Source organism: Salmo salar, chromosome ssa09 (assembly GCF_905237065.1).
Source record: "Salmo salar chromosome ssa09, Ssal_v3.1, whole genome shotgun sequence".
Taxonomy (NCBI): domain Eukaryota; kingdom Metazoa; phylum Chordata; class Actinopteri; order Salmoniformes; family Salmonidae; genus Salmo; species Salmo salar.
The window spans coordinates 24,748,232-24,772,581 of NC_059450.1; the positions used below are offsets into that span (position 1 = coordinate 24,748,232).

General features: G+C 43.2%; 1 protein-coding gene across 2 annotated transcripts in view; it reads right to left on the bottom strand.

Moving 5' to 3' along the window:
* Positions 1-22,723, bottom strand: part of LOC106610964 (protein jagged-2) — a 37,185-nt gene extending 14,462 nt beyond the window's left edge. For both annotated transcript variants that reach the window (XM_014210710.2, XM_014210709.2), the window contains exons 1-9: positions 22,412-22,723; positions 21,506-21,826; positions 12,245-12,305; positions 4,875-5,129; positions 4,676-4,736; positions 1,937-2,067; positions 1,472-1,591; positions 665-778; positions 463-576 (exon numbers count right to left, since the gene is read on the bottom strand). In XM_014210710.2, coding sequence (XP_014066185.1) covers positions 463-576; positions 665-778; positions 1,472-1,591; positions 1,937-2,067; positions 4,676-4,736; positions 4,875-5,129; positions 12,245-12,305; positions 21,506-21,826; positions 22,412-22,480 — 1,246 coding nt within the window. In that variant the 5' untranslated portion in view covers positions 22,481-22,723. The remainder of the gene's footprint in view (positions 1-462; positions 577-664; positions 779-1,471; positions 1,592-1,936; positions 2,068-4,675; positions 4,737-4,874; positions 5,130-12,244; positions 12,306-21,505; positions 21,827-22,411) is intronic.
* Positions 22,724-24,350: the final 1,627 nt, after the last annotated feature.

Genomic DNA, 24,350 nt, shown 5'->3' on the forward strand with positions numbered 1-24,350 from the left:
AAGATAACCCACTGTCAGGCCCCAGGTTAGCAGTTGCCAGGCTAGGTGTTATTTATAGTTTTACTCAAGAAACCTGGCTCAGGTTGCACATAATATCCAGCTTTCTCCATGGACATGCATGCACCCATTTTAAATTAGTATCCACACCATAGTAATAGGACTGGCTCAACAGGGTGAGAGACACAAACAACCAGATACTGGACGAGCACGGAGATTCCTGGCATATGATCAAACACGGCGAGATTCAATAACACTTCAAGTCACATCACATTCACTTCAAATCAAACACAATTTAATTTAGCTTGCAAATAGTCTCAAGTTATGCTCCCCAGGACAAGATATTCATCTTTAGCCATTTGGACATGCTTTGCTCCAGTTTCCCAGGCAGAGACTGTGCCCTCAGAATTCTCTAGTGTGAATGATAAACTACAGACCACCGCTACCTCTCCTTCCCAGGCTTACCTATCTGGCAGGTCTTCCCAGCCCACTGTGAGGGGCAGAGGCACTCAAATCCGTTCTCCATGTCGATGCAGGTCCCACCCTGAGCACAGGGGTTAGACGCACACTCGTCCATGTCTGGAACACACACAATGATGTAAGGGTTCAACTTTGTAAAAACATGTGGGCACACACCTTGGGAGGGGCAAGATCGTGACTCACTCACCTTTAGCACAGGTGGGCCCTGACCAGCCTGCAGGACAGTGGCACTCAAACCCAGACGGGATCTCATGGCAGGTGCCCCCGTTGGCACAGGGGTTGGACACACATGCGTGTTCCACTGGAGATAACAGGATAGACATGGGGAGAGAAATGTGCCACGTGTCAGAGTGACGGATTACATAAATAGCACAAAATACACTAGCAAACGATCAACTATTAAACATTGAGTACGTTTACATGCACACTAACACTTGTGGCAGTAGGCCGAGTATGGAAATAGTAATGTAAACACCTCACTCTGCTTATCTTGATCGGCGTAAGGTCAAAATCGAAGTAAGCATACGCCGATTAAAACACAAGGTTATCAGAGCAATGTTTCAAATGATTAGAAAACCTTAATCAGCGTTCCAGCTGTGTGTTTGATTTTGCATGTGCTAGCACCATCCGAGCGAGTCTCCCTCTTATTACAAGTGAAGTGAGTTCGGAAAAACTGAAAGTATGCATCTTAGAAAGAGTATTCACATACAAACTTTATTGGTCCGAACTCAGAATCAAAAAGGTTTCGGTCGCTGTGGTAGAATATTTATTTTTATTGGAGATTTTCTGCAATTTATCTAAAGTCCCATCAGTAGCCTGATTTCAGATGTGTCCATGAAAACAGAATTATTAGAGAAATTGTTCTTCTTGCAAAGCATGTGAACATTTTAAATGAACTATTATATTAATCTGACTATCCACAATAATTGTATTATTGTGTGCATGTAACCGTGCTCATTGGCACAAACAGAATTGAATTTGTTGACTGACTCACCTATCTCACAGTTCTTGCCTGAGTAGCTGTCAGAACAGGCACAGTTGTATTCATCAGGCTCTGAGTTAACACACCTTCCTCCATTCTTACACGGCTTGTTCGTCCCACAGTAGTTCAAATCTGGAGAGAATCACACAGGAATGATTACATTTACACGCTTTAATGGTCTCATATGAACACATCAAAGGATTAGGATGGTAAATTCTATGTTATAGATTAAATAAATTGTCATCACACGACTTCATAGGATCAGACATGAAAGCACACTGTTACACATTGCTAAATGTAGCCTCTCCATCCACCTCTCCGTCTTGTTACTCTGAAGTGACCTCTGTTGACCACCTGATGCAGAGGGGAACTCAGAGGTGACCTTGTGTTGTGTGACACTACAGGGAGGTCAGAGGTCGCTGTAGAGGATGTGTTAATAGTACAGTGGGCCAGGTCTGGTCTGCTCTAATGTCTCACCTTTGTCACACAGCAGGCCTCCCCAGTTCTTCTCACAGCTGCACAGCCAGGGCTTGACGCAGGTCCCATGTACACAGCCTGGGTAGGGCAGGCAGTCGTCACAGAACGGACCCTGCCAACCGTATTTACACCTGCAAGACATATCAGAGACATCCATTAGAGACACATAGGGAATGGACCCATTGTGTGGTCATACTGTATGTGAAATACTTTAAAAACATCAGTCCCATGAAGAGATGGCTCATAATTAAGCCAGGACTCATGTAATAGGACAAGGCCTTCTACAATACGTCAACCACATGACAGACCTGTGTCCATGTAAAGGTCAAGGTGATCTCGATCAGGAGCCAGACAGACACAACGTCTTCATCATGGTGACCAGTGACACCCCTTCCCTTCTGGGGCTCCTAATCTTTAAACAGAGCACCAGGGACATTCCAGGGCAGTGATGGGGTCAAGCCTGTTCCCATGGCGTGTGGGACAGGGACGGGGATAGAGGAAGTCTAGGAGTGGGGGCCTCCTGAAGCCCCTAGGCAGGCAGCGTTGCGAGCGGAGGCAGCCGGCGAACGGTTAGCTAATCTGTTGGTTTATAGCTGCGCTCTGTTATTCCAAGGCCAACGGTAACCTTGCCCCACCTGTGCTGTCACTTCTCGCCCTGGGTTATTTAAAGACCACTCTCCTGCAAATAGATGCCAACCAAACCCTACACTACTAGTTGATATACTGTACTGGAGTGAGTGTACTGCTGTGTGCTGCGTGCTAACATTTTTGCTAGTAAGCGGCACTGCAGTCAAACACAACACGCAGTGCAGTACAACTTTGTATTGTAGTCTACTAATGTACAGGTATAAAAGTACTGAAGTGTACAGTGGTGTGCTACTGTATAACAAACTTTATGTTAGCATGCTGAGGTTAAGTGTAAAGCCTTATAAGCAGCATTAGCAGCATTGAGAGACCCTGTCCACAGTAGAAATTGGGAGAGACCAAGGTGGCCACAAGGCCAAGGTGGCATTACCATTACCAAACAAACACCTCACCACAGCCCCACAATGGAGGACTCTTTCAGCCCAGCCAGCAACACTGTAAATATCCCCGGCCCAGCCCAGCACAGCCAGGCCCAACTCTGTCAGACCCACACTGTGGAAATAGCCCTTTGAAGCCACACCCTCCAGATCACAGGAGGCTGATGAGGGGAGGACGGCTCATAATAAATGCCGGGTCAGAGCTAATGGAACGCTGCAGCCATTACCACGAGACCGTCCTCCCCAATTAAGTTGCCACAAACCTGTGCTCCAGATCCCTATCACAGTCAGGCTCAGGGGCTCAACCTGCCTGCACATCACCTGCAGCCACAGTAGCTTTCTATGTCGCTCTCTTTCGCGTTCTCTGTCTCTAAGAATTATTTACAGAAAGATTCTGGGAAATTAACATTCTGTTGCATGCAGATTGAGGTCCCTTAAAAAAAAAAAAAAAAAAAAAAGGTTTTTGCAGTTTCACATGTGAAAATCGCATTTTAACACATGAAATCACATTTTCACATGTGAAATTGCTGTTTTCACATGTTGAGCTGTGAAACCATATTATTTAGAGTGTGAATATTTAGAGTTCACATAATATCAAAACGGCAATATTCTTGTAATGCTTTTTGTATAAAAAAATCTAAAATTACAGGTCAATTTGAGCAATTATGAATTTGGAGGATTTTGACATGGATAAATTAAATTGTGAATGATCACAACAAATCCTTTGATACACTCAATTACATTTTGAATTGTTTGACAGCCCTAGTTGACATTAAAATGTGAAATGTTACATGTGTCCGAAAACCATTTTTAGATTACATTTTTTTTGTAAGAGGGAGGTAGGTTGTGAATGCTCTGTGTGTAAGGAAACCAGATACTGTACCACCAACACATTTTTTGTTTTCCTCCGCAGGCACCAGGCATGGAATGTTACTCCAGGAGAAGGTGTGTTGTTTGTTCACGGTCGGGATACACACAGCCTCCTCCTGAGCTTCAAATCACATGTCGAGGCACATTCCAGTCTTTTCTTGTCTTACGGCAATGAAAATTCATTATTTTATGAGATGAGAACTAAATCTATCCCGTCTCACTCACGGCTATCCCTATTGAACAGATCCATAGGTGTGTTACAGAATGCACCTCAGAGAGCTGTACAAGAAGGTGGTCTTGCAAGAGGATTTGACATGGAATACTTGGTTGTTTCAGCCGTGCAGAATAACATGTACGTGACTAAGGCTGCTGGATGGAGTCCATACTCCCATGAGGGGTATGACAGCCAAAACAGGCCCAGGATAGGAAGAGGCGAATGGGGCTGCAGAGTAGAAATGGGCAGAGGGGCCCTGACACACCGCTGGAGGAGGGGAGGAAACGCTGTGTGAAAAACAGGCTACAGCTACAGGCCAGGTCTGGGACAGGAAAAAGAACAATGGCTCCTGAATCAGACTGGTGGGGGAGGGGGGGCTAATACACTGTACGTTCCATAGAGAGGGGGGACAGGGAGGGGGGAATGTGGGGGTCGAGCTCTGGTATGCGATCAACCCCCCGTGTCATCATTACCATCCTCATTGAACACAAAAAGAGCTACTGCCCATTAACCAGCCAATACACCCAGACACAATTCTCAGTCAAAGGGATTTCAATTGAAAAGGGAGTAATATTTCAGTATCTTATTAACATAGACACGATGGTACAAAGAATGAAGTTAACCCAGACTCACGTGCATTCTCCTGGGGCATTGCAGAATCCTTGCAGCAGGTTACAGCCCTGCTTGCAGATAGCTGTGAAACAAAGACAAAAGGACTCACCCATTAATTTCTAGTATCATCAGAGCGATATCTAAACATTAGTTTCAAAGTGTGTATTTTTACTCAGAAGTGTCTTGTACATGGATTGTGTCAGCTTCCTCCCCTACTCACCAGCTGTACAGTAAGGCCCCATCCAGCCCTCCAAACAGCCTCTGTTCCCAAACTGGTCACACACGTAGTGGCCATAGTCATCATTGCGTGGCCGGCACTGCTTGTTGCACTTGTTGCCATAGTAGTTCTCGTCACAGCGCACGCGGATGTTATACTCAAAGTTGGCTGTAGGACCGTTGTGTTGGATAGTCTGCCTGTCATCTCCAGGGTTGATCATTCCTTTACGGACACTCCGCTCAATTAACAGATCCTCACCTGCATCAACAAACAAAAACCAAGACATTTCTTCATCATTATATAATGGACACTTGACAACATGCATACAACTAAATAGTCAAAGAGGTAGATCAGGCTAGCTAGCCACTTATTCATTGTTAGAACCAGTATGCCTCAGTACAAGTTCTAGCAGTGTCTAAAAGCAGGAGAAAGTCATCTGAGAGAACACTGGTGTTTATCTGCTGCTGGAGATCAGAGAGGGCAACCCAAAGTCAAACGCCACTCTGTTTCCAAGAGCATGAAAGAAAAAATAAGGAAAATAAACCAAACACAAATACAGGGTGTAGGGCCAGGGCTGCAGGAGTTTGATAACCAAATCCTTTTTCAGTTTTCCTGCTTTGTGAAATGCTTTTTTGTGGCACTCCCTCCCTCTCTCCCCTTTCTCAGGAAATCCAGCTCTGACTCCTCCGGAGCCAGGGCGGAAATAATAAGAGACGGGAACAGACGAGGAAGGGCGACATAGGAAAGGGCCTTTAGCTTTTTCTCAAGGAACAGAAACACCATGACTCAACTGGCTTAGCTGCTGCAGCCACATACACAGCCCAGGACTGAGCACTGAGGAGGGGCCAAACAACAGGCCCTCTTCCCTAGTTGGATGGTGGCCTGTTATTGGACAGGTAGCCAGGAGGAAATCTAGGCCTTTTCATTAGAAGGATTCTGTATAACCTACCTTCAGTTGTCCAGGTATTACTATTTTATTATTTCTTAAAATGTCTATCCTATTTACTGTACAGTCCAGTTTACTTCCAACTGTTACCCATTATAAAGGAGTTAAAAAACACAGAAAATGTTTTTACTTGCTGTCCTGATTTTCTCAATTTAACTGCGAGTTAATTTAAACTCAAGCACTCACTCTGCTCATTTCCAGCAATTAGATATAAAAATACAGACCAATCATTGTCTCTCTCAGTGCTGAAGGAGACACTCAGAGAGAGGCCGCTGTTACTAGGGAGAGCAGGCGGAGGGGTGTGTGTGTGGTGACTACGACACGGGCTTACACAAACAATGAGGTGGCTTCAACACCGAGCAGTTGACTAAGTCAAGAGCGACATCATTTTCTGTGCTTTCAAACAGCCACATAATTTAGTCACGCGTGTCTAGTGGCATTGTTGTCATAAGCCAATGTCTGTTGTCAGGCTGTTTTCAGCATTCTAGGCTGGGATATGGACACAACATTAGTAGTCAAGTAACATTAGATCACTCATTAACTGATTTAAAAAAATACTCCACAAGACAACCTTTTCTAAACTTAATTTACCAGTACTCCTGATAGCAGCTCAGTGATCTCCCAATTTCCTCTAATCCCTTCATATTCCTTTGATTTCTCCATCCCCTATATCGTTCTCTGATTATAATGTTAAACTGTGTGTTAAGAAACATTGACAGTAATAACCATGCTACCACCTAAGAGAGAAACAATGGTGCAGCCTGTCTGTTTAGTGTTTAAACACAGAACCAGTCACTTGGGCATCCTGGAGGATAAAAAGCCCTAACAGAGACTATTTTTCCGAGCCCTATCCAACACCATGTCCCCCCTGCCCTATCCAACCCCCTGCCCCCACTGCCCAATTCAACCTACTGCCCCCCTGCCCTATCTAACTCCATGCCCCCCTGCCCTATCCAACCCCCTGCCCCCACTGCCCTATCCAACCCCATGTCCCCCCTGCCCAGTCCAACTCCCCTGCCCCCACTGCCCTATTCAACCTACTGCCCCCCTGCCCTATCTAACTCCATGCCCCCTGCCCTATCCAACCCCCTGCCCCCACTGCCCTATCCAACCCCATATCCCCACTGCCCTATCCAACCCCATATCCCCCACTGCCCTATCCAACCCCATGTCCTGCCTGCCCTATTCAACCTACTGCACCCACTGCCCTATCTAACTCCATGTCCCCCCTGCCCTATCCAACCCCCTGCCCCCACTGCCCTATCCAACCCCATATCCCCCACTGCCCTATCCAACCCCATGTCCTCCCTGCCCTATCCAACCCCCTGCCCCCACTGCCCTATCCAACCCCATATCCCCCACTGCCCTATCCAACCCCATGTCCTCCCTGCCCTATTCAACCCCATATCCCCCCTGCCCTATCCAACCCCATGCCCCCTGCCCTATCCAACCCCCTGCCCCCACTGCCCTATCCAACCCCATATCCCCCACTGCCCTATCCAACCCCGTGTCCTCCCTGCCCTATCCAACCCCCTGCCCCCACTGCCCTATCCAACCCCATGTCCTCCCTGCCCTATCTAACTCCCATGCCCCCCCTGCCCTATCCAACCCCATATCCCCCACTGCCCTATCCAACCCCGTGTCCTCCCTGCCCTATCCAACCCCCTGCTCCCACTGCCCTATCCAACCCCATATCCCCCACTGCCCTATCCAACCCCATGTCCTCCCTGCCCTATCCAACCCCCTGCCCCCACTGCCCTATCCAACCCCATGTCCCCCCTGCCCTATCCAACCCACTGCCATATCTAACCCACTGCCCAGTCCAACCCACTGCCCTATCTAACCTATTCCACTGCCATGTCCAACCCCATCCAACCCATTGCTCAGGTCTACATATTAATAGAAGCTGTTCCAAACCAATACAGTGCTCACTCAGCTCACAGCAACTGTGGGGGCTACATTAGCAACAGTCCAAGCTGCCTGCCCTGTCAGTGTATCCAGGCTTACTAAGCAGCATAAATGCCAGACTGCCTGTCCTATCAGTGTGTCCAGGATTACTCAGCAGCAGTCCAGAGCCGCCCTGTCATTGTGTCAAGGCTGTACTGTATCAGGAGCCAACCTGGACTCAGGGGTAGACGTAACATAGCAAAGGTAAATCCAGTACACTTCAATTAGTATGATATGTTACATTTCGTATGGAATGCATTAATTTGTGGATGTCCATCATTCATTTCGTACAATATGTTACGAATTACAATTCGTATGATATGTTACGAATAGCAGTGGGTACGATATGTTACAAATTGCAATTCTTACAATATGTTACACATTTGCAAAACTTATGATATGTTACGAATTCCAATATGGTGTGGCTAACTTTAGCTAGGTAGCTAACACAAACGTTAGCCAGGCTAGGAGTTAGGGTTAGGGGTTAGGGTTAAGGTTAGGAGTTAGACAAAATTGTTACGTTTACGGTTAAGAGAAGGGCTAGCTAACATGCTAAGTAGTTGCAAAGTTGCTTATTAGCTTAAATGCTGAAGTTGTCCGTGAGGAGATTCGAACACGCAACCTTCGGTCACGTTATACGTCTACCCATCCATCCTGACCAACCACCCTACTTTTGTTTTTGCCTTAAGTAACTTTGTCTTATGTAACCATAGCAAAAGTGACATATCATACAATTTGAGTGTCCCGGATTTACATGTACTATGTTACATCTAGTCTATGAGACCAGGCTGAAGCAGCAGTTCAGGCTGTCCTGTCAGAGTGTCCAGGCTGGGATATTGAAGTGAAATGCAGTAGCACAGCAACTGCTGGGACAGTAATTAGCAGACAGACATCAGTGGAAAGAAAAAAGGGCTGTAGTCCATAATGAATGGCTTAACTAGGTGATGTGCTCACAGGCTTTATATAGAGACATGGACATGGAGCACAAACAGTCTCCCAGTGAGTCAGTCCCTCAGGCCAGCCGGGTGGGAACTAACCTCACCATGCTAACTATCACACTGGCAATATGAACGGCCAGGCAGCTTGGTGCATAGGAATGTACAGCAGCCCAGAGAATGACTGTGTAGATCAACAGGTTAAACATGTGTTATAAATCCTTGTGACTTTTAGAGGGACAGAGGTTTGGTACTATCACTTACCACCACTAAAAGTTAGCCAAGTTGAAAGTGGAGGGGTTACAGCTGACAGACTGACCTGAGATGGGGTCAAACACTGAGACAGAGAGGTGAGCTATACAGTGGCAATAAATACATCATTTAAACATTCACAGTGTAGGCTGGAAAAAGTATGGGAACCCCTAGGCTAATGAATTCTCCAAAAGCTAACTGGAGTCCAATCAATGAGATGAGATTTGAGATGTTGGTTAGAGCTGCCCTGCCCTATAAAAAACACTCACAGAATTGGAGTTTTCTATTCACAAGAAGCATTGCCTGATGTGAACCATGCCTCGAACAATAGAGATCTCAGAAGAATTGTTGACTTGCATAAAGCTGGAAAGGGTTACAAAAGTATCTCTGAAATCCTTGATGTTCATCAGTCCACGGTAAGACCAATTGTCTATAAATGTAGAAAGTTCAGCATTGTTGTTACTCTCCCTAGGAGTGGTCGTCCTGCAAAGATGACTGCAAGAGCACAGCGCAGAATCCTCAATGAGGTTAAGAAGAATCTTTGAGTGTCAGCTAAAGACTTACAGAAATCTCTGGAACATGCTAACATCTCTGTTGACGAGTCTACAATAGATAAAACAATAAACAAGAATGGTTTATTGGACGGGAGGACAGCACGGAAGAAGCCACTGCTGTCCAAAAAAAACATTGCTGCATGTCTGAAGTTCGCAAAAGAGCACATGGATGTTCCACAGCGCTACTGGCTAAATATTCTGTGGACAGATTAAACTACAGTTGAGTTGTTTGGAAGGAACACACAACACTATGTGCAGAGAAAAAAAAGGCACAGCACGCCAACATCAAAACATCATCCCAGCTGTAAAGTATGGTGGAGGATGCATCATGGTTTGGGGCTGCTTTGCTGCCTCGGCCTGGACACCTTGCTATCATCGACGGAAAAATTAATTCCCAAGTTTATCAAGACATTTTGCAGGAGAATGTAAGGCTCTCTGTCCGCCAATTGAAGCACAACAGAAGTTGGGTGATGCAACAGGACAACGACCGGAAACACAGAAGTAAATCAACAAAAGAATGGCTTCAACAGAAGAAAATACGCCTTCTTGAGTGGCCCAGTCAGAGTCCTGACCTAAACCCGATTTGAGAAGCTGTGGCATGACCTTGAGAGCGGTTCACACCAGACATCCCAAGAATATTGCTGAACTGAAACAGTTTTGTAAAGACCAATGTGCAGCTCTGATCCGCAACTACAGAAAACGTTTGGTTGAGGTTAGTGCTGCCAAAGGAGGGTCAACCAGTTCTAAATCCAAGGGTTCACATACTTTTTCCACCCTGCACTGTGAATGTTTACACGGTGTGTTCAATAAAGACATGAACACGTCTAATTGTTTGTGTGTTATTAGTTTAAGCAGACTGTTTGTCTATTGTTGTGACTTAGATGAAGATCAGATCAAATGTTATGACCAATTTATGCAGAAATCCAGGTAATTCCAAAGGGTTCACATACTTTTTCTTGCCACTGTAGTTGTATGGGTCTATTTGCTGTGGTTGGTATATGGCAGCTCAACTTGACAGTCCATTTCAATCATCTGGAATCTGGGCTTTGTATTAGGGACTTTTCTTCCTCTTGTGCTGCTAAGAAGCTGCTTTGTGTGTAGCTGCATTGTTCCTGGGAATATATAGAGCTGACTCTCTAAGAGATATGCAGCAGTGAAAACAGGACAGCTTGTTATAGAAGCTTGGATTGGTGTGTATCGCCTGTTCACCGGAGAGAAAAACACAACAACCTTGTCAGGTTAGGTCAGCCATTGATCTCGCCTGAGGTTCAATGTTGCCCTAAATCTAACACACTTGACTTGAGTGACATAGATTACATTCCACATTCCACAATGAACCTTTCTTCCTCTGGGCAGAGCATCCAAAACAAAGACAAACAGGACTGAAATGAGAGAAGCAAGTAAAAACAGGATACAGCTGTGTTCCAAATAGCAATGACTAGGCACCCCGCGTCCAAACTGGGCCTGACGCGGAAGGAGCTCCCTGTTCCCCCTTGAGACAATTAGTCACCTTTAATGAAGCTCTTCACACAGAGACACACATCTTCACAAGCCCCATCCCTGCAGTGACTAAGGCTGAGAATTGCTGGGGACCTCACGATATTATCACGATACTTCAGTGCTGATTCGATATGTATTGAGATTCTCACAATTCTCACAATTCTTTTTGTATCGCTATTCAATACTGCAATTTTATTGCGATTTGATGTTCCAAACATGCTCACGATACGGTATGTCTGCTTGTTATGGCTGGGCGCGGCTGGTGGTGAAGTCAGGTGCAGGAGAGCAGAGAGTTGTGAACAGGCGCACACTTTATTTAGCAGGAGAAAATAACAGTAGGACGCAACTGCGTCAAAAACCTCCAACCAAAAATGGCAAAAGTGTAAATGCGCCAAAATAGACACAACTATAATAAAGTTAACAAAGTTAACAAAGTAACAATAAACACGGAACAAACCAGCGTAACACAAAACAATCCTACACAAAGACATGATGGGGAACAGAGGAATAAATACATATGATAATTGGGGAATGAAAACCAGGTGTGCAGGGAACAAGACAAAACAAATGGATACATGAAAAATGGAGCGGTGATGGCTAGAAAGCCGGTGACATCGACCGCCGAATGCAGCCCGAACAAAGAGAGGAGCTGACTTTGGCGGAAGTCGTGACACTGCTAAAGAGAGACTAGAAAAAGCATGAGAAAATTAGTTTTAATCAGTCATGGAAATAAAAGTGTTGAAACCATTTTGGTTAGCTATTTAAAAAGAAGATTGAGGCCAAGCTATAGGATGAAAAATACCAGCGTTTTGGCGCAGGTACAGCCTACTTACTCATTTTTTAAAATATATTTTTTTCAAATCGATACTTGCGGTTAAAGTATCGATATAATATTGTCCAAAATAATTTTGCGATATGTAACTGTATAGATTTTCTTTCCTCAATCACTACAGCTACTAATGAGAGAGGAAAGGTCCTTAGTCTAAATTAGAGTAGATCATCACATAAATCACGCAGTTCTCCTTTTTGACATCACCTGTAACCTTGGTCCTGAGATGCTGCCATGGACCTCCTCATCTTTTTATGTCAAAGTAAATACCCCTGTCACTTCTAAATAAACACTAAACACATCCTTCTCCCCTCACCTAATGACTTATTTGATGGGAGACACTGAGGCCTGGCCGGCTCTCCTTTCATGTGGTAGTGAATACCTGGAAAAGTGAAGTGTACTGTACATACCACTGCTGCTGTGTGTTCCATTGTCCCAGTCCCACGCTTCCACAATCAAAGTGTACGCCCGCTGGAAGAGAGACACAGACGGGATCATTAGGGGGTTGTAGGAATTCATACTCCCCAGTCCCACTCACTGACAGACATACACACACACACACAGAATGTGGAATGCATTACACAAGGAACACATGATGATAACACACACACACACCAGAAAAGTCTGGTGGGAGGAGCTATAGGAGGATGGGCTCATTGCAAGAGCTGGAATAGAATCAATGGAATAGTACCAAACCTATCAAACCCATGGAAAAAACGTGTTTGACTCCGTTTCATTTATTCCATTCCAGCCATTACAATGAGCTTGTCCTCCTATAGCTCTTCCCACCAGCCTCCTCTGACACACACACACACACACACACACACACACACACACACACACACACACACACACACACACACACACACACACACACACACCGTTTGTGAGTGAATGTGGATGCTGCTGGTGAGAAAATAGCTCTTGGTTCCCACACTGCTGTCACTGATTAGCTGGATATAAGCCTGAGGGTAGTTAACAACTACTACTGTAGGGATAACAAATTAAAGTTGAACCACCAGCAGCTCAAGTCTCGCTGCTGTACTTACTGTACAGTGATATCACTTCCCTGAAGTGGCACACACATACTGAAACAATACAAAATCTAACGGCAGCAGGTTTCTTAAACTGAAACTCCTGGGGAGTTATTTGGGTACCAGTACACCAAAGCCAGAAAGGAGCTGGCTTTCTGTCAGGTGATTGTGGCCAGTACATCCCATTCCACCAGAAGAAGGTCGGAGAGGTAGATTACACAGTACTGGTCAGGTTAGAGAGAAGGGGTGAAAAAGGAGCTAAACATTTCTGTAATTTGGATTCTTGGATGCTCAAAGCTGTTGGAGGAAACTGTATATTTCACAAATATGACTTCTAATAATGCTAAACTGCTGAGTATATGGAAGGCAGAGAAGTCTTGTTCTTTGATCTCCCGTCCCCCAGTAGTGACTTATACCACAGTCCCCCTTTATCACTTCCAGTCTCTTTAAACACACCCTGTATGTCACTGAAGTCTGCATTAATCTAGCTAGTATGGCCTCCCTCCAGATTGATCCGAAAACACATGCCACTAACTCTGGCCCTTTCCGAATGCAAATAATGAACTCTTTAAAGGTCCAAGGACATACAGACGGCTTTATCTTCACCTTCCCCCAAATGTAAACCTTCCATTGCATCATCAGCTGTCCCAGTAATGGGCCCTCAGTCAGTCCCCCAGGAGAGATAGGAGGAGGAGACACATTCTGACCACAGACGTCTCTTTTACACTGCCACAGATAACTCAAAGATCCAGACCTGAGCCACCTAAACCAGTTCATCACCACAGTGTGTGATGTAATACTCCATCTACTTTTATCACATCTACAATACATATTTTTACATCAGACAATGAGCATTCTTCATGAAAAGCTCAGTGGAGGGCATGGCACAGTGAGAGGCTGCCTCCCTGCCCCTCTGCTGTCCTCCCGTGCCTCCCCACTACTACTGGCCTTTGAGTGACAAATCAGACTACTGCCTCCCATTCTCCTTCCTGCCCTGTCAGTCAAATATGACTGGCTATGATTTATGAGGCTGGGGAACCCAAGGCGTCATCTATGATATGGAGTGATAATAAAAGTGTGAAATCTTATTCAATCTTCCTTAAATCTTAAATGTCTCAATGACTGACTTCCAATCAGCCAGTAGTCTCTCTGGGCTCTGACTCATTGGTGGGCTTCCTGTGTGTATGTGTCATTGAGGAGAGACTGGAGGCTGTTCAATGAATGAATTACTGTACCCCTTCCATCGCCTGTGTCCCAACCCACTACAGATACAGTAGTACTGCTTTAACTAGGGGTTTTCTACATTAAAATCAAGATGACTCAACTCAGCATTATCTTTTAAAGACCCAGTGCAGTCAAAAATGTGATTTCCCTGTGTTTTATATACACTGAGTGTACAAAATATTAGGAACACCTTCCTAATATTCAATTGCACCCCCTTTTGCCCTCGGAACAGCTTCAATTCGTTGTGGTATGGACTACAAGGTGTCGAAAGCGTTCCACGGGGATGCTGGCCCATGTTGACTCCAATGCTTCCCACAGTTGTGTGAAGTTGGTTGGATGTCCTTTGGTTGGTGAACCATTCTTGATACACAGAGGAAAATGTTGAGCGTGAAAAACCCAGCAGTGTTACAGTTCTTGACACACTCAAACCACTGCACCTGGCACCTACTACCATACCCCGTTCAAAGGCACTTAAATATTTTGTCTTGCCCATTCACCTTCTGAATGTACATATACATAATCCATGTTTCAATTGTCTCAAGGCTTAAAAATCCTTCTTTAACCTGTCTCCTCCCCCTTCATCTACACTGATTCAAGTGGATTTAACAGATGACATCAATAAGGGATCATAGCTTTCAACTGGATTCACCTGGTCAGTCTATGTCATGGAATTATTTTTTATTAATTTAACTAGGCAAGTCAGTTAAGAACATATTCTTATTTACAATGACGGCTTACACCGGCCAAACGCGGACGACGCTGGGCCAATTGAGCGCCGACCTATGGGACTCCCAATCACGGCCAGTTGTGATACAGCCTGATACAGGAAAGAGCAGTTGTTCCTAATGGTTTGTAAACTTAGTATATATTTTCACACTATGAGGTTGGAATAAAACTGTGAAGTTGGGAAAATGATGATAATGCCCTTTTAGTTTAAGAGCTGTTTTAAAAGACTGCCTGAAATTTCAGCCTGTTAAGGTGGGATGGAGCTTTGGCCTAAATGAGTTAATAGAGCAATAAGAAAGGGTTCCAAACCTTTCTGAAAAAAAACGGCAAATGTTCAGTTTCCCCTCCACACTCAGACCACTTTCAAATAGTCCTAGCAAAAGTATTGCTTGAGAAACTGCCCTTTGTTTATTTTTTACCCTTTTAATTGAAAACAATCACAGTAAGGTACTTAATTGTTGCTCATAAATGATTTGATATTGAGATAAAAACCGCTGCATTGGACCTTTAACACTAATAGCAATAGGGTCTCACAGAAAGTACGCCTGACATCATTCTAACACCCAATTAACAACTTTAGTAAAATTGAGATGAGAGGGGGAAAAACAGCAACACCTGTCATCTCACACCTGTTAGGATATTGAAAGGAATAAAACATTTAGGTCCCAGTAGGGTACAGTGAGGCTGGATAATTTAGCACGTTATTAACAGAAAAGCCCCACTCTAAATAAGGGATCTCCTACACAGCATCCTCATTCTACAAATAAAATCAAAACAAATACAATTTAAATATGCTAAATGACCCAGTATATTTTTATTAGCCAAGCTGTTGAAACTCTATTTCTTAGGGTTTCCTTCAGTCACATAAATTAGCTTTCCACATGGTACAGTAGGTCTTGCGTTATCTTTTCCAATTTAGTAACAGGGAAAAAAATATGTTTTTTTTATCCTCAAGTGGTTAACACTTTTCATGATTAACATCTCAGATTATTCTGACACCAAGATTGCAAGCAATAACAACTTTTGGAGAATGGCAGCATGCTCAAATTCTACATATATTCACCAAGTAGTGAGCGCCCTTGACGATATCCTGGTAAAGACAGCCTGACACACCCTCTGCCATCCCTCTCTATAGAGCAGCATTGTCTTTAGTTTTCCCAGGACATCAATGCAGCCACAAATCAGCCTCCTCTGCCAACAGCCCATCACTTCAGACAGGAAACCCAACACCATCTTCTTTCTCCATCCCTCCACTTGTTTTTATAACACCATAAATGCAGATAAAAGCGTAGGTATAAACTCATTGTTTGGCCTGAAAGGCTCAGTGACAAAAGGGAAGCCTCCTGTTCTCCAAGGGCTTGGAAAACTGATAACCCAGGTTGGGAAAACCCCAATCACTCAGCACAGCAGAGCAAACTCAGCTGGGTTTAAGACCCCAATCACATTGGAATCACTATCAAACCATGTATTTTTACATGTATTGATGTGCACCCACTGGACTGGCAAATTGTGAGGCTCTCAAGCTATTTTTTATTTTGAATTCACCTTTATTTAAACAAGTAGGCCATTTGAGAACAAGTTCTCATTTACAACTGTGACCTGGCCAAGATAAGGCAAAGCAGTGCGACAAAAACAACAACACAGAGTTACACATAATAAACAAACGTATAGTCAATAACACAATAGAAAATCTGTAGAAAATAAGCACACACATACACAAACGGCCTGATAACTGCTGGATGATAAATTGGAGTTAAATCCTGACTTTACAGAGGTTCCCTGCAACAACAAGGATTGAGTAACTAGGCTACCAACAATTGAGAAACCCTGATGTGGATGAACCCTCACCCCCTTCACCCCAGAGGAGAGAGCAGTGTTACAACAGCATTCCTGAGTTCCTGTGACACACAGACACGCTCACTGAACCACTCAACTGGGTCATTCCACCAATTCGATGCCTTTTGAGAAGTGGAACTTGGTAAAGTGTTTACATTCTGTCATAAAGAGCACATGTTCAACTTCATAAAAAAAACATGTTTTCCCATTTCATAAAGAAATGTACATACAAAGTAGTAAGTGCCTATCAAGTGCCAAATAAAGTAACATGGTTGACAATTTCATCTTAAATCAGCCATAAATCCCCTTCTGACAGGAGGAATGGAAGCTTGCTGTGTGCAACAGGGAGTGAAATTGTTCAAACATGTCTATCCTGTCTGTATAGGGTAAGAGGGTTGACGTGTTATGCTTGACCCACTCAGTTTTCCACCACAAAACACCAGAAAATTGCCAAAAAGAGTAGAAGCAGCTCACTTGCTTTAACACTATGATTTGACTATTAGATGTTCAATGTTTCTTTTGTAAAAAAAAATACTTAAAAATGAATAGTTTCACCATATTAAAACGACATTTCAATTCACGTAACAGGGTTGACTTTAAAATGAGGGACAGATATAAATGAATAACTAATCAAATGAAATAAATAATCATCTTCAGAAATAACTTTATCAAAGCAACAAAATAACCAGGGCTTTACAATGATGGTGAAACTTGGAGAAATGTTGGGGTTAAGTGGGTTAAAATCTTCCTGGAGGTGACCCAGGGTTGACGGAGGGATAAGTCAAAATGCTGAATTGCAGCACTTTAGCAAGTCTATATTCCCATGAAAAATCAGATTTATTGAATTCTCCATATGGTCTAAATTAAAGGGCACTTCATTTAATATGACAGGCTTTTAAAATGCAATATTGGTGCACAATTTGTACTTAAAATATCAAAGGGATGCAAAAGGTATTAATTTCTTGGAATTATGACCTGACCATTTCACGATCAAAAATACAACCTGATGACGAATTATCATAATATTTCACCACCAAAGTATAAGACAGACATGCATACAAAATGCCAATACAATGCTGTTACAGTGGGCATCTGCTGAGGTATTGGGATAGAGAGATGTGGTGTGTAAAGGGAGGTCTCAGTTAATGATATACATAAAGTCTAGGATTTAATTAGCCCTGAACACAAAGCAGCAGAGGGAGGAAGGGAGGGAGGGAGGGAGGAAGGGAGGCTTTGCTGTAGTCCTCCTGGCCTGGTGGGCTGGCTGGCTCCAGCAGAGCTCCATCAGCCATGTGAACAGGTACTGGGGACAAGTGGAAATGAAACTTACTGCCTGTGTAATGACATGCTTTAATCACAGCTGCACTGAGCTCAGCAGCACCTGGTTGCAACACATGCATTTCATTAGCATTTATCACACACAGGCACACGCAAATGGGTGCAAAAGTACATACACACAAACACACGGAAGGGGAAGCAAGCACACACACCCAAGCACACATACACGCACGCACACACGCACGAAAACAGGCACGCATGCACACACATCCACACACATCCACAGAATAAAACACACAAACAAATAAGAAATTAATCAATCTGCTATCCCTTATCCCAACCTCATAAGAGTGTCTCCAAAACATTAAACATGCAGCCAGTAATCAGATATTTTACACGGCTGGGCTACAGGCAAAATCAGGTAATCTAAAGTGGAACCAGAGGAAGTCACTCGAGTCGGGTCATGGCGGCAGCAGAAAGATGAGCAGGCCTTTCCTGACCACAATTAAAGGAGCACAGGGCTTTAAACAACACTATCCCTCACCTTTCCTTACCTCACACACACTCACGTAATGTAGCCCTGCTTCTCCCATCTAGAGAAGCGCTACCAATGCTTTAAGGCTTATTAAAGTGACCAAGAGACAGAGAGGAGGGGTAGGAGGCAGGGACAAAGGATGAGATGTTGTGAAGCACATCAACCCAACAACAACACCCCAATACTGTATGGCCTCTGACTGACATCAGCCCTCTGATGAGATTCGCTTCAGCCATCATGGTCATTCAAACTAAACCCTATCACAAGGATAGGAACCCTATCACAAGAAGTGACTTTGTTGACAGGGCTGGTATCGTATAACCGTTTAACCGACGGTTGTGGATAAAGATCATCGAGAAAATACCATTTCAAAAATGAAATAATAATAATTTAGGGGGTGGAACGAACCGCTGACTGAATACAGGACGGCCAGGCATTCGTGCGGTTGAGATCATTTGTGCGGTAACATGGACTTTTAACAACAGGATGAAACTTTCTGGCTCCTTGCTGAAACAAGCAAGGTGTTGTAGCATACTAGTCTTCGGTTGACTAGGCAACACCCCCCAGAAATCAGCAGCAGTATTTTTGGTAATGTTAGTTGAATCAATAAATCATATATTGATGGCTACACTTCCTGATTTTACTTCCTGCTTTTACTTCCTGCTTTGCTCCTATAGGTACACTCGCAATGGCCACCAGTACACCCATTATGCCATCATTGACTTGAATGGGGACGCCCTTTCTATTCATTCTATTTCTATGGCAGCATATGCAGGCTGGCCAATTACCCTCTTCCAAAATTCCATGACAGTCACAGCCCTACTTGTTGATTCCATTTGAATTGTACTTAGAAAACGAGACATTTTATCCAAATAGTATACAACTAAGCATCAGGATCAGTACTAACAGACCAGAGACGTTATGCACCTCTGTATCATCATCCTTGCCAAACTAGGGTATCTCACTTTGAGTTCAGTGATATTTTCCATCATCAGTGTCATGTTATTACGCATGAGTTATGCACCCCTTTACAACATGATAGTTAACCAGACAGAAAGGAAAAGAACATCCTTGGTCCAAGACGAAGTTCTACCTCTGTAGCGCCCAAGCACAGCCTGGTTAAAGCTGACAGAGTCACAGAGGGAAAGGAAGAATATGGCCAGGGTTAGAGGGGCACGGAAACAACCACAAAAATGGTGAGTAACATATGATTTACTCCCATGGGGGGATGGAAGGACAGACTGCCTCTAAATATACCACGAATAAGAGAATAAGGAGGAGCAGGGAGCAAATTAAATTTATGTTTTTCTTGTGGAGTCAAACACGGAGTCTTAAGTGACTGAGCCGGATCCTAAAAATATCTCTCCCTCATGAGTCGTGACTGAATTCTCACAGAGGAAAGAGAAGAGGCAGCCTTTCTCTCTTTATCGGCATCCCTCCCCCTCCATTTCATGAGAAAGATTTCACTAAAAACACACACAGGGTGAGAGGTTAACCATGAGGAAATTATCGAGTGGCAGAAAAAAGGCCTTTTTCTCTTTAATTCATGTCAGTAGCTAGTGACCCAGACATTCTGACCATACTGTCATAGGCTACAAGACATGCCTTGATAATATGAACTCTATTAAGGTTATCAGTCAACAACATACCAGTATGCTGTATATGTTGTTTACTACAGAGGTCTGTAATTTGCTTTGAAAGCAAACTGGGAAGCTTTTCTTTTTCATGTAAAAATACAGAGGGGGTAAAGAGGGGGTATACTAAGACTATTAGGGGTCTCCTAGCAACTGACAGCAAGCATCAAATCAAATTTAAACTGCAGCTGTCATGTAGTGTTAGGAGTGTGAGGTTGCTGGCCAGCTTAGCACACCCTGATGTTTTCAGGCCCAACACTAAAAGTACACAACACTAGACATGCTGCTACACTAAACCAACAGTTACAGTTATTAATGGGAGAAAACATTATTTACCGTCTTCTGGACTTTTAAAAACACTTTCGAGATCAATGTCTGGACATTGAAAAGCACATCCAGTAATATGCCTTTGACCGGCCCATCACAACAATGGAAAACTTGAAAGGGTTATCCCGGCACTACAATCCTCTCTTTTGTCCTGTCTACATTGAGGATAATACTGACACGACTCAGTGAATCTGCGAGGCCAGAGGTAGAGGCATCCCCTAGCACAGATCTATAGGGATCTTCTAGAATCTTCACTTGTTTGAGTATAGTGGTGACACCGATATCCACTCCCTATGTCACACACAACTTAGTGGTAACCGTATCTGCCCAGGGCCCAAGTTACTACTTCCATCTTTCCCTCCCCTGACAGCTGACCACAAGGACTGATGAATGGATAGGTCACACAGCCAACCAACCACACAACAATCCTCACATTTCTAGTCCAAAATGTGCAGAGGGATGTTGTTCATGGGGAGAGATATTTGTTCAATATCACTCTTGATGACTTGCGAGCTTCCATGTCTATGTGCTGGACTGTAGGCCTATCTTTGTTTGGTAGAAGCAGCCAAATATAGGAATTGCAGATTATTACTATGTTACTATGATGATGCACAAATGAATGATTGCAACCACCATGTGCACAATTGTACTGTGTCAGCAATTTCGATTTTCAGACCTTTGGAGAAAGGCACAGTAGCCAGTGATGTATGGAATCAAAGCAAAAGCAAATGTAATACATGTAATTTGAAAAGTTACGAGTAAAAGTGTATGTGTTCTTGACATTTGTGCTGTGTAAAATAGGCACACAAAAAATTAGTTTTTGTGGAATGCACTAAGCCAGATACCATGTATACCATGAGAGAACGTTTTATACGTTATTATGTACAGACAAGTCTCATAAACTGAGGTGCTCTCCAAAGTTGCCAAGTGGCCACTGGAAATGAAGATGGCACACTCACAACCTCATTCGGTTTGGAATTGACTAGTGACTATATTTGACTATTAATGAGTAAATGAATAAAAGCAGGACATATGCAGTGGATGAACAAATGTAATAATGACGTATCGTCAACTTACCGGCCAAGCGAACTGGAATGGGATGACAATCTTTCCACCATCTTTGTTTCGGTTTTGGTTGTTTTTGGTGCTCTTAAATTGAAAAGTATTCCCACCGATAACGTTAGTAGATCCAGTTCCATAGATGCACAAGCCTGTGGTCGTGACCTCCGTTTGGTATTCCTTTAGACACACTCTGAAGTACGTATCACACTCATCCCTGCTACAGTGGAGATCCTGCGCGTTCCTTTCTCCGTCGCAGCAGTCCCCGTCCGACAACTGTCCGTTAGCGTTCTGTACAGCAATCAACTGCAGCTCAAAATAGCCCGAAGACTGGGACACCTATGAATAACATTTGAATATAAAATAAATACATGATGCGCGTATCATTTTTAAGTAGGCTACAGAAGGTTATGCATGTTGCACACCTGAACTTTTATTTTTTTCAAAACGTTTAGATGTTTCAGTCTGAATGCTTTTCTATACATCATTTTAAGTGATGTTAGTGGTGTTATATTTATAGTAATTGGAGAGGTTTTGGGCAATTGTTTGTTTTTAACTGAGAATTATTTGATATGATTAATGCTTCTTTATACAACAAATGTATTTTTTTTAAACATCCGATTTTTACCCACGGAAATAGATACCTAGATTAGCCTATAACACAGGCATGTAAGAACACACTGTCTATACATTGCGCTGATTTCCTTGATCCAGGACAAGAAGAATGCAAAACGAATTCATCCATAGGGAAGCTCCAAAGTAGAATTCCAAGATCACATGAGTTAACTACGTAATTTCATTAGGAATGAAATTCTAAACATTTAATTCACAAACTGAATGAGACCTCGTTGTGTACATGATACACTCGCGCAACTGCGGATCAATTCGTTTCATCTGTCAATATAAAAATAAAAAAGTTCTCACCTCAGTCCACACCATCAGGAGAAGACACACTATTGAGAGACACTTCGAAATCCCCATACAATTCCACATGTCTCCGTTTGATTAGTGTATGCTACCATTAGGAAAATGTCTTTATTTCTAAGAATCTGCCGTTGACCGGTGATTGTATCCTCTTCTCCTGGCATGCACAATGAGAAAGCGTCTATCCCCCGTACTATCTCTCCAAATGAAGCAGAAACATAAGATGCGTACTACTAGGGACAGCCGAGGCAGCGCACTGCTGGTCCAGACCAGAAACACGGTCGAATCACTCAACAGCAAGGCAAGCGATCGTTTTCAGTCATGGTTTCACTGTTGAAGCCAAGCCCGGGTATGGCTCTTTGATTGACAGCTAAACAAACCATTTGCAAACTCTTGGCTCAAACAGTTGAGGAACCGCCACGAGGGAACCATAGAGGCGGGGGGCGGAGTGCCATGCAAATTACGGCTGAGTTTGGTACGTTTATGATCAGAAAATATAGTTTGTCTAAACATATATGTGTATGTTTTTCCTTTTCAAGATCAGTCCACAGTTTTATACCTGACTATTTCTTACAAACAATGCTTGCTTATGTTACTACAGAATAAAGCCTGAAGTTACGGTGCAATGGATGATTGTTGCAAAAATAGCCTGGCATGATATGTGGCTTGAATCAATTGTCAGTATTTACAATTACAAGACATTGATGTCCAAAGTATGTGGAGAGTGGTCCAAGATACAGGTACAGGACACCTGAGAAGGCATCTTCTCTTACATGTAAGTAGAGAAACACATATCTATCAGCCCCCTCTACTGTTTATGTTGCAGGACCACTGGGTTTAGCTCTATACCCACAATGAATTAATATTCTTTATTATGTCTTATTAGGAGGACACACTAAGTAGCCTGAATATAAGTCAAGAGTAAGACCATACACACACTTGGGACTCCGAAGACACTTATAGTATTGTTGTACAATTAATGACAAATCCTGTACACACTTGAAAAGAGAGACTGGAAATAACAACCCACCAGAAATATTATACATTTCCATTAGGTACTCATGAACTGTATTATGTGCCTTAGGTACATTTCTCAGTTATCTCTTAATGAAATTGTTCAAGAATAGCCAGGAAGAGCATTCTTGATCCCCGTTCACACATACTCTGCATGCATTCTTGATGTGCAATGACTTGAATAAAAGGCAACAAAGATTCATTTGCTTTCTCCCCTTTCAAATCAAATCAAATCACATTTTATTTGTCACAATATAAGGCAACAAAGATTATTTTGCTTTCTCCCCTTTCAAATCAAATCACATTTTATTTGTCACATGCACCAAATACAACAGGTGTAGACCTTACTGTGAAATGCTTACTTCCAAGCCCCAACAATGCATTTTTAAGAAACTAAGAGTTAAGAAAATATTTACTAAATAAACTAAAGTAAAAAAATAACACAATAAAATAACAATAACGAGGCTATATGCAGGGAGTATCGGTACTGAGTCAATGTGCGGGGGTAAAGGTTAGTCGAGGTAATTAAGGTGATATGCACATGTACAGTAGGTAGGGGTAGTGACTATGCATAGATAATAAACAGCGAGTAGCAGCAGTGTAAAAAAGAAAGGGGGGGGACATAGGAAATAGTCCGGGTAGCCATTTGATTCATTGTTCAGCAGTCTTTTGGCTTGGGGGTAGAAGCTGTTAAGTAGCCTTTTGGACCTGGACTTGGCGCTCTGGTACCGCTTGCCATGTGGTAGCAGAGAGAACAGTCTATGACTTGAGTGGCTGGAGTCTTTTGCAAAATTTCTTAAAACCTGATTTTTGCTTTGTCATTATGGGGTATTGTATGTAGATTGATTAGGGGGAAAACAATTTAATAAATTTTAGAATAAGGTTGTAAACGTAACACAATGTGGAAAAAGTCAAGGGTTCTGAA